General features: G+C 47.7%; 1 protein-coding gene across 1 annotated transcript in view; it reads left to right on the top strand.

Moving 5' to 3' along the window:
- LOC142572054 (uncharacterized) overlaps positions 1-17,271 on the top strand; it is a 57,768-nt gene that overhangs the window by 15,912 nt on the left and 24,585 nt on the right. Inside the window, exons 14-16 of the mRNA XM_075680871.1 lie at positions 10,934-11,066; positions 11,375-11,520; positions 12,649-12,833. Coding sequence (XP_075536986.1) covers positions 10,934-11,066; positions 11,375-11,520; positions 12,649-12,833 — 464 coding nt within the window. The remainder of the gene's footprint in view (positions 1-10,933; positions 11,067-11,374; positions 11,521-12,648; positions 12,834-17,271) is intronic.

Below are 17,271 nucleotides of genomic sequence, written 5' to 3'. Positions count from 1 at the left end.
TGCTTGCAACGGACTCGTTCATATGAATCCGAAGAAAGGACCCATCTGCCTTGAAGGGACTGTCTACCGTTTTTGTCTAAAAGTGTCTAAAAATGCAGTGGATTCACTGAAAAACAAGTAGAAACTTGTAAACATCATTTTTTGATCTCCGTAGGCCCTTCCAAAAATTGTGTACGGACGCTGACAAAACTGATTACTAGACGCAATGGCAATCTCGGAGGCCACGCATCAGTATACCCATGGAGGACGGAAAAAACTGAGGAGCTGCCCTACCCAATCCAAGCGCTAGACAAAAAAGTGTGGAGGGAGTCACGTGGTATTTTTCGCTGTAGCAGCCATGCTATAGAAGCAAAATGACTGTTTTGTTATGGTGGCGTGTGGTAATGCTCGTGCTGTCCCGTAGGTCTCGTACAGTGGCAAAGGAGTCGTGTGTGCAGGATTGCGTTAGTCTCTGTGTTTTGTTCCGCTGTGTTATCTATACCGTGCTCTCCCGGCTGTTGCTGTGGCCAGGTGGGACTGGAAGAAGTAAAAAGCATGAAACGAGCGAGCACGCAACGCCATACACCACGTACCACGCCACGGATGAAGGACGATCTACAGGAATATATTTGCCGTTTCCGGTAGATTCGTGCTGTGTCATCACAGACTGAAACGGTTGTGCTTCAGAATACGTACCATAAGCGCCTTGCAAGTCAGTGAAAAGTGTGCAGTGTTCCTGCTTTTGAGAGCGGACGATGCATTCGGAGCTCGCGAAACAGCCATGTGCAATGATGGGAAAGCATCGGCTGCTGTGACTAATTGAGACACAAGCCCTCCTTACCGCAGGAGTTTGTGTGCTCGAGGGGCGCAGGGAAGTGAAGGTTGGAAGATGCGGTGCAAGAGTGAACAAGGCTCGACAGAAGAACGTGCGCCTGCACGGACATCAAGGGGCTTATGGTCGCAGGTAGGCGCGGTCAACGCGTACGCGCGTACTGTTCGACACCGCCCGGAGGATACCACAGAACTTTGTTTCCGTGAAGAGAGAGAGAGAGAGAGAGAGTAAACGTTTATTGTAGTATAGGTTGTCTGGTTATAACTTCACTTACTGTGACAACAATATGACTCAGGCAGCAGCCAGTGTCTTTAAACGCGTAACGACGTTCTCGTCTGCTGGCCTTTTCATCGGCACGCGGTCGCTCGTCACATATCTCCGATGTGCATTGCAGCCCGAAACTCGTTTATTAAAGCATAAGGATTCCTATAAAGCCGCGACCAGCATACGTGTTTGTCCTCATAGACTGCAGATGGGCTAGCCATAGGTCGTGATGTACGTAAAGTGAATTGCCGGTCATCGCCTGTGCATTCTTGCAGTGCAGTGATAAAGCAGATTTATTTTCAGAAAAGCCGCAAAAAGTAGCGGGGCACCGGCCTGACAGAACTCGGACGAAATGACTTGGGCAGCGGCATCGCGATGGTGTATACAACGCGATCGGATCCGTTGGTCGGGTCCGTACGGCTCACGCACGTCCACGCAGCCCCGTGTCATTCCGGCGTGGCTTCGCACCGAGGGCGATAAGTGTAAACAGGAGAGGAGAATATTTGCCCCGACAAGATGGCGAAGTAATGCAAGCTTCTGGCGTCACTGAGCTTCACAAAGAGTCATGTCAGAGCCTCTCAGTTTTTCCTTTCTCCATGGGTACACCAACTCGTTCTTCCGCTTTCGGGTGCACTGGTACTGCTGCGGCGGCTTGGATGCGGCGAGAAAAAGGGCTTTTACGCTGCTGTATGACCTTTTACTGGTTTAGAATTGACGCAAGGTGTACGAGGGGCAAAGTGCATGCTGCAGTCTGTTCTCAAATGCGCTTAATTTTTTTTTTCAGCAGACATACTCCCGCTACATTCAACTAAGTACGTAGAAGTGGAATAACTCTGCAAAAGAACATGTGCTGGAAACGCACAATACTATTGTAAAAAAAAAAAATACCGGTTCCGTTCGAGTTCAACACGCTCTGATTTATTTTCTGTTCAGCAGCGATTCCAACAAATAAAAAAATAATATAACGGTAACGGCTCGCGAACCCGTTAGGCATTGCCCACTTTATCTAGCCTCATGGCCGCACGTCATCCAGCGCTATCGACTTGTCCACATGGCGCACGTGCAAGTTAGGTCTAGAGGATGCAGAAATTGACTACCTGACATATGGCAGACAACAATCTTCTTCCATGGATATAAATTACTGAATTTTGTTGTTATACAGCCACGGAAGGCCTACGCATGAAGACAGCCACCTTAGCCGGCAGTGACCGGCGTCGCTAGGCCTATAGTGTGTGCGAGACATGGTGCCGTGCCTCGACCGTGTCCCTCTCTGCGCTCTCGCTTCTTTGTGTTTGCTGTTAAAATTAAATTATGCGGTTTTACGTGCCAAAACCACTTTCTGATCATGAGGCACGCAGTAGTGGAGGACTCCGGAAATTTCGACCACCTGAGGATTTTTAACGTGCACCTAAACCTAAGTACGCGGGTGTTTTCGCATTTCGCCTCCATCGAAATGCGACCGCCATGGCCGGGATTCGATCCCGCGACTTCGTGCTCAGTAGCCCAACATGTGTTTGCTTTTATTTTCATCCGTAGTGAGTACTGCAAACCGTAGAGAACAGTCTCTCTTTAATGTGCAAGAGCGCTCATTCATGTATTTGTAAAGGGAAAATATCGACGGTAACAACCGAAATATAAGTTTTTTTGTTTGTTGCTGTTTTTTTGTAAATGGCGGACTGCAATTTAGCAAAACGTTGCCAACATTTAGGAAATTGTGAATGTAAAGCTAAACACAAACATAAACGAGTGACAAATATAGAAGAAAAATTAAAGAGCAAAACATCCGACGAAATATTTTATTTTCTGTACATCACAATATCAAATAATCAGATCCAAACATCCAAAAGGTAACGAAAGTGACACCATCAGAATATTAGCTGTTCACTCGATTAACTAAGCTTTTCTTGACGCTGTGATGCTTGCTTGCCAAGATTGCATTGTAGGTGTCACGAATACAGTACCCAATAAATTTCTTTAATCAATCAAATTAAGTATAAAAGTATCAAGTAAATGATGCCTCACCTAACTAGAATGCAAAAGAACTGCTGAAAGCCCGGCTCACATCACCGTTCTGGAAGACAGCCCTGGACACTGAACTTTTATAAGTTCCGCGATGTCTTCACAGATGTCACAGGAGTAATAATCATGATACGAATTGCGCAAAAGCATATATGTACAGTCAACAGAAAAAGTTTGCGGGATGCGCGAGCGCGTGGCAAAGCGACCCTACTCCCCTTCTAGCGGTGAACCCCTGGTGTCGAGACCGACGCCTGCACGCATGCTCGTCCCGCCGAGACTGCAAGCGTGCATGTTTCTGCGCTTCCGCTTTGCGCGCCGGCGATATCTGAGTGTAGCCGCGAGGTAGCCCTCTTGCCATATGCGCCGTGGCGGCTTCGACGGGCAGGACTTCGCTCATACAAAGGAAATCAATTGTCCATTTTCGTCTTACCGTTCTCCTATAGAGCGCGTCTTGTGCCATGCTCTTCTGCGGTAGAACGCACCGTTCGTAAAAAGAAAGAAACAACGAAGATTGGCCACAAGGTGCTGAAGGTGCAGCCAAGAAAAAAAAAAGACTTGTTGCCTTCGCCACCAGGCCGGCCCTATGCGTCAGCGCTCGTGACTCGACAAAAAGCGGCCGGCCGCAGTGGCGCCCCCAAGTTCACGCTTCTAATCACGTTTCACACAGTTTCGCCCGTCGAAGCCGCCACAGCGCATTACAGCGCATATCGCAAGAGGGCTACCAAGCGGCCACATTCGAATATCGCCAGCGCGCAAGGAGGAAGCGCGGAAACATGCGCGCTTGCAGTCTGGGAGGGACGCGCATGCGTGTAGGCGTCGGTCTCGACACCAGGGGTCACCGCTAGAAGGGGAGGAGGGTCGCTTTGCCACTCGCTCAGCATCCCGCAAACATTTGCTGTTGACTGTACATGTAACACGGTCTGCGCACAACGGTGACATCGACATTTCCTCTCAGTTGCGTTGTACACCAGTGCTGCATCCGCATAAGGCAACAGTGCAAGCGCTCGGTTTACGCATCACACGTGCGTTACGAAGAAAGAAATTCGAGTGCACGCTGAAATGGCATGAACCAACCAAACTCGGTACTCGGCATTGGTCATGCGAGCTTTTCGCGATGCCGCTGGGCCTGGCGTGGCCAGGCCCTGCGGCGAAAGCTATGCTCGCACAGAGCACTGCGCTTTGCGCTTGCCTGCGAGGCTTTCCACGTTTCCCTTCCAAACTCGCTCCGTCGTTCCGCCGAAAGAGTAGACACACACTTTCAGGAGCAAAACGAGAAGCACGGGGCCGAGCGGGAGGTGGAAGCAGTGGCTGTACGTGTAGACAGAACTCACAACGTTTAGTTTTTTCTTAAGGCTCACTCAGACCAGCAAAATTTTACTCAGCCAGACTATCACTCGCGGGTCATTCTAAGTTTGAGTGAGTGTGAGTGAGTCGACTCATGAGTGGAGCTTGCCGACCAATGCCACGCTCACTCCCCATTCCCCTTCGCGCTCAGTGCTTTCGTTCGCAAGGTCGTGGTGAAAAGAAATCCAAGCGAAGATAAGGCAATCTCTCTAGAATTCCTATCTCGAGATGTCATAGAACCAGATTGGCGGCGTGACCAGTTTCCTTATGGCAATCTTTGCGGTGACAACTGGCATTGTAACGATCGAGTAGGCTCGCTCCCGCACCAAAACTAGCCTAATGGCAAATACTATTTCGTTTTGCTAAGCTTCCGGATACACGTGAAGCTCCAAAGGACACAAATTATTTGCGTTCACATAGGTAATAAGGCAAATATTAAATGCAAGATCATAATTAAGCCACGAGCGGGTGTCACGATTCAGAATGCTTTCAAATCTTTCAGAGCTGCTAGCCTTCTTTGCACTGCGACCTACCGAGACGATCATAGTGACGACACTGAATGGCTTTAACGCTGAAATGGCGTCTTATAACCCGGAAAATGCCCCTGCTTCGGTTTTTCCATCTCATCAATGTCTGTGCATGATCAAATAATAAGGCAATCTGTCCCAGCATGAGCACCACATAATTAAGCGACCACAGTTAGCCCAATTTCCATCCACACATCTCTTGAGGAAGTATGGATGCGAAAACACTCCTATTATTTCTCACATCAGGATACGTTACGTTGTTAAGAAGCGGACAAGAATAAAATAAGGTGATGTTAACACGAACGAAAACTTATTTCCTTACAATTATTTATGCTTGGAAAACTGAGCAGTTTCTGTGTCATGCTTCGCAAAATAGGCCAAAATAAATGTAGTAAAAAACTTACCTTCAGTGCATTTGGAAGATCTGGGCGCTGCTGTTTCCCCTTGGCATTGACAAAGCTACGCCAAACGCAAAAAAAAAAAAAACAGCCAATGTAAAGGCTAAGATCTCGCGCGGTCTGCTTTCAACCACAGCCTCCGCTGGCGCTATACCCCTTGTGCGTTGTAGTTTGTTTAAGAGAAACGAGATGGCGCTGTCGGCGGCGCGCCGCACGTCGCCTCAGCGACCAGCGCAAGAATACGAAACCACTATACCGCTTCTACCTTGCATCTGTGCGATCAGCTGTCGAAAGTGCAACTGAGTTTTCGCTAACGCACTGTGCTCCAACCATGATGGATTGAATCGTGTGGATTGAAGGCGTGTGCAGTAGTTGGCCGCGAGAACAGTGACTGGCATTAAGGAATGAAATGAATTTGTGCGGTCAAATTTGCGGACCGCTGTTGCAACTGTCCGTACGCACGTGTTACCAGCAGTTTGGGATGTACGGCTTTCCTCGAGAATACAAAAATTTGCTCATTCACCAGCATTATATCGCTAATCTTCAAAGAAAGGGCTCAGACCCCGGAACGTCGGCAAGAGTGAGTAAAGCTCGTTAAACCATGACAAAACGAGTAGCGTCGCTTCTTGTCATAGCAAGTTTCGCGCAAAGTATCTACACACGTCTAGCCCATCTGGAACGGAAACATACATCCACTTTATCGCCAACATGTCAAGATTAAGTGAATGGGAGCACACTTGAATGTACGCGCACTATATACGCACAATAAATCACTCACGGGCTACACCGAAGCTGAATGTTTCATGACGGTCCACAAGAGTGAGCGTGTTACTAGCGATAATGCATCTGTGCTACAAGGTATTAAAATATACGAAACAGCTACGTTTCAAGCCTTGTACGCAGCAAGAACCAGTCTATCAGAACTGAGGACACCCTCGAGCGATTAGGCAGAATATAACCAGATAGTGACTGCACCGAGGAACTTTATTCTGACAAGCTGCTTCAAAGTATTTGCCAAAAAGTACTAATAGCAAAACACTAATTTTCATTCAATTCCTGAGCGGAAAGTTCGAATAGCTTGGAATACATATTTATCCCCACTTTTAGAACAAGCACCAAATACGCAGCTCGCGCCGTTTGGACATAGGTTAACGCTTTCCCTACCATGTGGACAATAAGTCTTCTTCGTAGGTTAAGCCAAATATTTTTTCTGAAGGAACTAATGTACTCAATATCTTGCGTAATGCATAAACAAAAAGCAGACTGAATGCACTTTTTACACATAATATTTTTATTAGGGAGTTTTAGAATAGGGGCCCCAATAGTTTGGGGCCCCAAAGAGCTTTGCGGGTGTAACCGTTGGGGCACGTAGGAGTGAAGAGTTTTAGAATAGGGTTTGACGTTTGCGGATAGCGTCTTGCGCTGACAGCGCCACTACGGCGTCAAAGAAAAACTATTAGAAATAATTAAATAAAATATACCATTTTATGATAGGAATAACAATTTTTACTTGCGTGTATTCGCGTTTAAGTACAATTTAGAGGTTATTCTCTGTAAGCAGCAAACAATTAGTTGCGCTTAGTTTTGAGCAAACCAACTTTACTAGCCTTCACCAGCCAAGCTTAGCCGTGTTAGGCCTACGAACCATAAAATCCACAATCGAATTCAAAATCAGCGGCGTCTAATGAGTCAGTCTTCATAACACACGCTAGATGAGAGAAAGCGATAACCGCACTCACTTCTCCTAGCTTGCGAACTTCACGCGTTACCGCGAATCGAACCCAGTTTTGTGCTAGGTTAGAGCCGTCGCTTCGATGGGTGCCGCCATGTTTGCCGACGCAAAGCTTTTGGGGCCGCTATTTGGGCTCCCGCTAAATCGGTGAAATAGCGTTCCCAACGCAAAACCCAAACGGAGTTTGCGTCTTGCGCATGCGCAGTGGCTTCGACGCTATTTCTTTGGGGCCCCAAAACGTTTGGGGCCCCTATTCTAAAACTCTCTATTAACGAGATGTATGTCATAAAAAAGATATAACTTGTCAGAACCAAGATTTGGGGGGTAAAACTGAACAATGTTTGTAAAGACATGCTTGTATCTATCTACTAAGAAAGAAATGTTACAAAAACCACGAGAAAATTTGAAATTTTCATGTAACAGGTACTCCACTACAAAAGTTTAAGTGCAAGCACTACAGTTTATCGTGCCGGGCTGCGACTGCTGACGTTTCGGGCTGGCTTGCATCGTCGTCGCTCACAGAGTCAAAGTCTGAGGAAGAGGCAGCATCCTCACAGTCACTGCTACTCGATACACCGATAAAATAAGCCGCACACGCAGCAGAGTCGCAAGATATGCGATTTTTCGAAGCACGCGCGCCGCTCCTGGAGGCGGCCATTTTTGCTTTGTACTTTGACGATCGGGAAACTTCGGAGCGCGTTAAAGAATTAACGCCTGGTGTGGAAAAAGCGAACTGCTTCGAAAACAAAAATATAGTTTTCCTCCTCCACGTCCGATAGTGCAATATGTCCATGAGCGGCGAGGAAGATCTCGAAAGCTGCGTTTCAAACCACTGTTAACGGGCTAACGATGTCCAATAGCGCAGTACGGAAAGAGTTAATCCGGGACCGAATCTTGTAACGGTTCGGAAGGGAACCGGTTCCCTTGGCCTCATCTGATTGGTCAAAATTTTGCTTCCGTCAGAGGCCGTCAGAGACAGTGGGGCGGCACCGTAAATTATGATCACGTCACGCATCTGCCAATCATTTCCAAAGCGAACCCGTCTTTGGCTAAGAGCGGAACCGGCGAAGGGGTAGTCCGCTTTGGGTTCCGGCTTGGCTGTTGGCTTCCGACCCTGGCTGCGCACGCCGGTCGCGCGACCCCGGAGACACGCAGGCGTCGACCGTGCGTTGGTTGCTTCGGAGGCTACAGAACTTGCCTTCGTCGTCTCCTTGGCGTTGTTCTCTCGGTGTCGAGCACGGCTGGAAGTCCGATACGCGTTCGAAAAAGTGACAGATAATGAGTTGCACCGCCCTTGCTGGCTTTCTAAGTAGACCTTTTACAGGCTACGCTATCAATTAGAGGAGACTCGGGTGCAAGCGTACCAGTGGTCATTCCACGCAGAGGATATTACGCGCTGAGGTTCATTGCCACTGGCCTGCAGATCCCAGAGGTCGGTCGGACGCAAAGCATTCGTCGGAGCGGCCTATATCTGTGCTGCCGACATTGCCCACAAAGTTGCTCTCGCAATTACTGTGTTGGCCGGTAGAAGGGCTGGGTCGGCTTTCCCGTGACCTCCGCTTCAAAGCCAATGCCAAGGAGATATTTCCACAGTGAGATCGAATTGCCAGTGATATCCCCGGCGTGAATAGCTCGCACATCGCCGTTCAGCAATCAGAAGGGTTCAACCTAGGCTGGTTCAGCGCTCCCTTCGTTCGGCTGATTAAAGTTAAGAGTCAGGACGGGAAGATATTGTGGAGATCTCTTATTTGGTTGCCCCTTTTTCTCTATATATAGTTTGGGAGTGCCGCACTTTGTTCCTCAATTTCACGGTACAGCGCACACCGTCAACATCACGCTCTTCGATTTTACTTCGTTCAGGCAATGCAGGGCCCGTATATCGTGATGTTCAATTTCAAGTTCCATTGCTTCTATCACGCGACGTGCCTTGGGGCAGATCGCAGGAATAGCGGGAGCGCGGCGGCGAGCGAGTCATGTCCGAGCCGATGACGAAGGGCGAAAAGAGGAGGAAGATTGATATAGTCGGCTAGTAAAGGTGACCCTAAGAACTAGTTCACGGTTTTGTCGCGCTCGCTACTTAAGTGCTGGCAGTACGTTCTTGTTGCGTGCATCGTGCGAGCTCCTGGTAGCAGACGACATAGCGCTGCGCTCTGCCAACTCATTTACGCTTGCGATACCGCCTGTCGGCTGAGAATGAAAAAAAAATGACATTAATAAATTACCTCTCCATTGCTTAAACGCTTGGCACCACACGTTAATACTTCAGAACTTGCCGTATAATATTTTATTTATATTTTATATTTATTTAGCCAGCAGAAACATTTTGCGTTTCCTGGATTAGCTCGTCATATAATGACCTACACTTCAGAGGTGGAACCTTCACATCTATTGGTCGCGTCCTCCCCTTCTTCCACCACCGGCTTGGGAGTGGCACATTTAGTCACGTAAGCGGCGAAGCGAACGGTTCGTATTCCTAACCGTTATAAGATTCGGCCCCAGCTCCGAATGCGCGTTTGCATGTTCTCTCAAGCTGTGACCAAAGCTTCGTATCGTCCACCCAGTCACCGTCTACGATATCTCCCGAAACAGGTGTTTGCTAAGCTGCATCGGCGTCAAGCACGTCCATTGTGAACACAGATTCAAGCGAGGCAGTTCAGGCAAACGATGGATGCATCGCCACGTGATCAAACATGGCAGCACCCAGGGTATCACCGCGAAAAGGGTCAATATGCTCACTTCATCATCATCATCATCAGCCTGGTTACGCCCACTGCAGGGCAAAGGCCTCTCCCATACTTCTCCAACAAACCCGGTCATGTACTAATTGTTGCCATGCCGCCCCTGCAAACTTCTTTATCTCATCCGCCCACCTAACTTTCTGCCGCCCCCTGCTACGCTTCCCTTCCCTTGGAATCCAGTCCGTAACCCTTAATGACCATCGGTTATCTTCCCTTCTCATTACATGTCCTGCCCATGCCCATTTCTTTTTCTTGATTTCAACTAAGATGTCATTAACTCGCGTTTGTTCCCTCACCCAATCTGCTCTTTTCTTATTCCCTTAACGTTACACCTATCATTCTTCTTTCCATAGCTCGTTCAGGGAGCCCTAAAGGGAGCCTGTAAAATAACTCTAGTACGCCTTAGGGTGCCACGGCGGCGGAGGGGAGCGCGCGCATCGAGGCATCCTAGTACGCCTTTGCTAACAGCACCCTCTCGGGGCAGCAGGGCGCGCGCCCCGCACATTTTTGCTGGGGAGCGCTGCGAATGGGACGGCCGGAGCAAAAAAAGCCGACACACTCGAGTCTCGGGAGGCCATGCTCCATTCACCATGACAACGTTTGTTTGCACAGAGCGGCGCCACTTTTCAACACGGAGGAAACAAGAAAGAAATTATTCTGCAGAACAGTACGCATTTTGGCTGGTTGGTTCATGATTACGAGCAGTAAACCAGTGCTAAACAACAGGATGAGGAGAGGGACGCAGACACCAGCGCTCCTCGCCCTGTTGTTTAGCGCTGTTTCACTGGTCGAAATTACTCTCTCACGCAAAAAAAAGAAGTTAGCAGAAGCGCATAAAATACAATTTCAGGCAATACAACAACTCTCCCTGCTCGGCTTTTTGGTTACGTCACGGTACACGGGCGAGGTACCCGGACAAGGCCACATGTTATTCTTGCACCACTTTGAGAGATAAATTAAAAATATAGCTCCTTGTTGATGGGGTACAAGCATGCTGGTTTCTGTCAATATGACACACAATCTTCTGATTTCCACCACAATCTAAAGACATGTTCCGAGCTGTAGACGGTTTCTTTAAATTACGCGTCTTTCCATTTCAGCTGAGGGACAGTGAAGACCCGGTGTCCGTCAATGAATCTTTCATGGGCGAATCGAACGTATCGTCATCCGAAATCGACTACCAGAAGACGACCGACGCGGAATCCAACTACGGGTTTACCGGCTTTTCGAAAAGTGAGCCCGCACAACACAATATTCCAGAATTCGTCGTGATGCGCTACAGCTCTAGGTGTTATCGACGTGGCCAGCAGTTAAACGTAAAGGTTCTTCTTTCAGCGTGGTGATTTGAAGCTCGGTTTCTTTGTCTGGTCTCGATATCCAACGTGAGCAAGTCCTATAGTGTACAAAACTGGCGTTGGTTTTAAGTGCTGTACTGCGGGAATTACTATTGAATGCCTTTATTAGGGGCCCCTTCGTGAAGATACATACTTCACGTTAACACATCAGAAAAGGCTTGATATTGATGCATTATTTATTTATAGCGGACACATTCAGCCGAAGCCGTAGAGCGACCGAGAAGCTAGACCTGATATTGTTCCGCAAGAAAAGCTTCGGAAGATTCTGGAGTTTTGGAGTCAACTTGGAAGCAGTGACAGGCGAAGGAGGAACAACCTTCTACATTGTGGAGGTGAGCCTTAAAAATGATTTATCTTAAATGAATACCTTAATTATGGCTTACCTTAAACGACGTAACTTAATGACTTACCTTACAGGCTTAAAGGACATTTATAACTTCTGACAACTGTATTTACACTCAGTAATAGAGATTCTTGTATGTCGTTACACTATACACAAGGCACAATATGCAGGATGCGCGAAAGGAAAACCGCAAAGACCGCTCAACAAGGATAGTTTTGTACGGCAAAGACACTTTCTCCTTTTGTTTAAACTACGATGAAGGTGGTCTTGTTCGGCCGTTTACTGACTAAAATAACGTCGCCTGCCTTTGAACGACTCTGTCGACTCCCACTATCTTAAGTGATAGCGAATTACATGCCGTTCTTAGTTCTATGCATGGATTTGTATGGCTATATCCCTCTAACATTGGAATAGAGTAAACATAAAGACTGTTAGGGGACCATGGCGAATGCGAAAATGACTATGAAGAGAGACACAACCCTGACTATCAGTACGTGCCGTGTGTATTATGACTAATTATCTCACGTTAGTTTTCGCTAATCGTTATCTCCCCGCCATTTCTTTCGGAGTATTTGTATATCGCATGTTTGTTGAGTTTTTGGTGATGTACTGTCTACTTAACTATCACAACGCAATTTATGCAAGAAAAAGATATTCTTACTCTGACCGCAGCAAGGGCACACATTGATTGTATTACTACTCTGGGACCCTCGTTTGTGGACGTGTATTTTGTAATCTATTTTATTTTGAATCAATCCCATCTGTCATTTCTCGCTGTAGTCTGAAGAGCGCGGGGCGTCAGTCGCGACAGAACCCACGGACGCACACCTTAAAGAGGTCGTTGGGCTGCCTTGACTTCACTGTAAAAAAAGTACAGGCAATGCGAGCAGCTGCTCCCTTTACAAGTTTAAACGCTCAATGAAGCACGGATACTTGCTTCTGCAGTATGAAAATGTGGTCAGCTGTGTAGTTTGCACGCACTTCGTGCAAATTATATGGGAAAGCGCTAAGTTGCGTATACAGACAAAGCGCCACAAAGGTAAACAAAGACGCCGGGTGCCCGCGCGAAGTGAGCTAAAATTCTTGCGGTAACGTTTTACCGCCACTTATTTCGCAGAGCGTGAAGCGAGGCAGCCCTGCTCAGAGGTCCCAGATTCTGGTCGGCGATGTGGTGGTCGCCGTCAACGGCACCAAGCTCGCCGGACTGCCTCTCAACATCGTCCGGAAGATCATGAACGCCTCCGGGGACCAGCTTGTCCTCACCGTGCTGTCGTCCAGTCCGTACAGAATCATAAACACCAGGTGCGTCATTTACAAGTGCCGCAAATCGCCGCATTTTCTGACGAAAATATCGATCTACATGAACACAAAGAATTCGTACGAGATTATAATGGCATATTGATTGCGTAATGATAAGCTGAATAGTTCAGAGTAGTTACTTTCCATCTGACAGGCGCTGCGTGACGGCCAGTATATGCGCAGATGCTCCGGAGCACACGTTTTCCTTTAACGGAAAAAGTTTTAGTGCCAGTCTCGTCGCACGAGGCACTGGATGTACGTGCGTGGAGAAAACGATGCACACACCTGGGTTAGTGCAACACTGGCATGCGCCCTTGAAGCAGCGTGGCGTAACGTCCTGTTATCCGACAACGAATAAGACGTTCTTGTGCCTCAGGTGTCGTGGAATTTTTCTTGCCAAGTCCATCACACTTCTTTCGTCAGACCACGGCCGGACTGAACTGCGCCAGTGCACGCGCCGGCGAGTACGGCCGTGGTCAGAGTTACCGGCTGTTACTTCGACAGCTCGTTTAATTGGCATTTTCCACCACCTCTGCGTTCCGAGGCAGGTGTTTTAGACGAATTCAGAGCTAACAAAAGTGTGTAACTAGCCTGCCGATGCACGTGCGAGTGTTGAAATTTTCGTCATGGCACGCATGACACATACACTTCACCACGACGCCCCTGCTTCTTTTTCTTTATTTTTGTTTTGCCAGCCAATTATTCTTCTAGGAAGTAGGGATGGGTTTTGACTGCAAACTACGCGCGTGCTGCCCTTGGAAGATGTAGCTTATGAATCAGTGCCTCTCCGCAACGCCTCTTTTGTCGTTACTGTGCTGCTATGGGAAATGCAATGATGATGAAAGAACACCGCCACAGAGAACCAGTTTTCACAGTGTTGAACTAGAGTATGAAAGGCTCCAACCAAGTTCTTGACTATATTGCTTCTTGATGTGTAGCGTTTTAGAACGTGTGTCAGAAGTTTTAAGAAAAGTAAGTTGCGGTTGGAGCGTAACTGATTGGACTGGTTGGTGCTGAAACATCTTGTGTGTTAATGTTCGCCATTTCACACAAGATGGTCCTAAGAATACTTTACCGAGATGCGAAGGAAAGAAAAAAAAATTGCCGACGATTACGTTACTTCCTAATGCGAAATTTGAGCGCAGCAAATAAGCTGTTTCACCTTTTCGATAGATTGAGGCAAAGAAATCGAGCAACACATGTATGCGCTATCACAGAATTTTTTTTTTATTTTTCACACGTATTCCTTTAACAAAGACTCCACTAACAGTTCTTGACAGTCATGAAGGAAGCTTTGTGGTCGGAGAAATAGACTGATATATGTTCGACTTGGTACAGCAATGCTTGATTCTCAAAGACGAGATCTATACAAGTGCCTCGCGAGGTTGTCACAGCCGTGGGACGCGTTACGAGCGAGAGGAACGGGATGTTCTCCCGCATAAGTGTTAGGAAATTGCTGTTTGTCTTTATGTCAAGCCGCCACCGATCTGGCTCTCTGATTGCCACCGCACAGGGCGAACGGCAGCGGCAATTTCGGCTCGGGCGGTGCACATATACAGATCCGCCGCCACCGATCTGGCTCTCTGATTGCCACCGCACAGGGGTTGCATTGGAGGAGGAGCGAAGAAAGGAATTAAGTTCGAGCCGGCGCTTTGACAACCGGAGACTCGCAGGAAGAGGGGGGAGGGCGGCGGCGTGTACACCCAGCGGCAAACGATGGGGGCAGAAGCGCGCGCAGCAAGCGGACAACACGATAAAGGGAGGAGGGAAGAGATAGCAGCGACTGACTGATGCCGCTGACGCCGATAGTGAGTCAACCCCAGCTGCGGAGTTGGTTTCAGGGACAACGAATAACCGGCGCGTCGGCAACTGAAGAGCACCCTATCCGCCACACAAGAACAGGGGGGGGGGACCCTTTCCTCCTCTTTCTGCATGGCGGCGACGGTGTTCTATGCAGTCACGTTATCTTGACTCTCTAGCGGCGTCAGCGGCATCCAGCGGTATCAGTCGGTCGCTGCTAGCGCTGGGGGGATGAAAGTGGGGCGGAGCTGGTTACGAGGCCGACGACGACGCCGACGCGAAACCCAGGAACGGACGCCAAAGAGCTGCGCTCTAAAAAAGAAACAATAAAGCAGCAAGGTACTTAAAAACAATGCAGTGGACATGATTTACACTGCATTGTCAGAACTTTTCATGTCCACGAATTCTGGACATGCCCCTTTGGAACTTCACGGCAATGCCCAAATGTAACTCAGTGGTCAAAATAATATATATATATATATATATATATAAAAAAATATATATATATATATATATATATATATATATATATATATATATATATATATATATATATATATATATATATATATATTGCAATATAACGGCCGAGGGTCATAAAGTTTCAACTGACTACAACGAGAGGGTACACTCTAAGAACAGTTTACAGTTTACACCCCTTGGCTTGCCCCTTCTGCCACACAAAAATAATCGTCATCTGCCTTGATGCGTTTCCTTTCTTTATCGCTGCGAGCCCAGAACTTTCCAGTAACGAATGGCACGCGCGTTATCAGCATAGAACAGTTTACACCCTTTGGAGTGCCCCTTCTGATAACGCGCGTGCCGTTCGTCACTGGAAAGTTCCGGGCTTGCAGCGATAAAGAAAGGAAACGCATCAAGGCAGATGACGATTATTTTTGTGTGGCAGAAGGGGCAAGCCAAAGGGTGTAAACTGTTCTTAGAGTGTAGTCCCTTCCAACAACATATGAATTTATGGCACTTATTCGGAACGTTGGTGGTGGGTTAAAGCAGTTAAAGCAGGCCAGGGATGGACAGTGAAGTCACACGACAGGAGGAAATCGTTTTGCACCCTCCCAGCAGAGGGCAGAGGACTTGGAAGAAGTAGGAAGAAGCGCCAAATTTAAGTCGTAAAGCGATTTATTATAGCTGGCGTTGGAACGGTAATGGTAGAGGGAGTGTTATGCAGTCTGTTTGCACGCGCAGGTTTTTGAAAGGCAGCCGGGACGGAGAGAGAGTGATTATTCTGTGCACGTCTTGAGCGTGCGTATGTTTGGTTGTATGCGCGTGCTTGAGCCTCCCTATTTGCGTCTGCATGTGCGCGAGTGCGGGTATCCGTGTACGAGCATTCGCGGCGTGCCTGCATGCATGCGTGCATTTGAGTGTGCGTGCGTGTGTATGCACGTGTTAGTGCATGTGTGCACGCTTGCGGCGCATGCTTGGGCGCGTGTGAATATGTACGTGTGCGAACATGCATGCGTGCGAACAAACGTGTGCGCGTGGATTTCTGTGCGCGCGTAATATGTGTGTGTGTGTGCGAGGGAAAGAAGGAGTGTGCGTGTTCGAGGCAGAGCGGGAGTGTGCATGCGTGCGAGGGAGAGAGTGTTAAACTTTATAGCGGATGGCTGCAAGGAACATGCTCGCGGAGTCCTACCATTAATGGCAATATCAGAAAAGGCTGGGCGCAGTCAGGTCGACCGTACATACTTTTTCTGCGTGCAGTTAGGCTTTCGGATGGCTATTGCAGAATCTTGTTTAAGTAAAAAAAAGTTTGGTTGTTCAGCTAAATAATCTCGAGGACTGGACTGGCTCCAAACTACTCATTTGCTTTAGCTACCTAAGATCAATTGTGGAAAAGTTAATTACCATAGCTTCGTTTATTACGCAAACAACTGCGCAACTTACTCCGTATCTAGACGTACCGATTTGAACACTCGAATAAAATGATGTCTCCAAGATTTATATGGGTTTAATATATATATTTGGCGCAGTCACAAACAGCCGGCATGTTGATGGTGCTGTAGGCTTCTTACAGAGCAAGTGTGAAAGCTTGGACAGGTTATCTTGGCGCAAATCAAGTTCATGAGCTTAAACGCATGTGCCTGACCCTGCACTTCTGCCTTTACAACTGATTCTCTTACATTATAGAAGAAACACCTCAGCGCTACGTTACATCACACAAGGTGTGCGAGGGCATCGCGTGATCTCCCGATTAGATTTCTGAGCGTCGGTGGCATCAGGCTCGGTTTCCTGGCGTTATCAGTAATAAATAGAGCTGCCTGGGGAAAAGCACTGGATATTTTTTTCGGTACTTTGTAACAGATGGAGCAGCACGACATGTTCGTTAGAACGAAAAGTACTAAAGTATTGTAATGAGCGCTATTCGCCATATATTTTGAGTGTCCAATGTTTAGACCTAAACAATAAAATACTGGGATATTGGGACAATACTGACATACGTACAGTCGCTTTAAATACGGGCTCCGACGTGGCGATCGTGGAGGAAGCAGCCTCTACCCTGCAAGGCTACATTGACGCACGAAATATTGGTTTACTAAGTACCAGTAATCGGAGCAGTGTTCAGCTCTTCAATTCTTGGTATGTCGGTGCCGCAGGGCACTCTTGGGGGAGACCCTTCTACCAT

Source organism: Dermacentor variabilis, chromosome 1, assembly GCF_050947875.1.
Source record: "Dermacentor variabilis isolate Ectoservices chromosome 1, ASM5094787v1, whole genome shotgun sequence".
Taxonomy (NCBI): Eukaryota; Metazoa; Arthropoda; class Arachnida; order Ixodida; family Ixodidae; genus Dermacentor; species Dermacentor variabilis.
The sequence above is the reverse complement of the archived record's forward strand: the minus strand, read 5'-3'. Positions and strand labels throughout refer to the sequence as shown.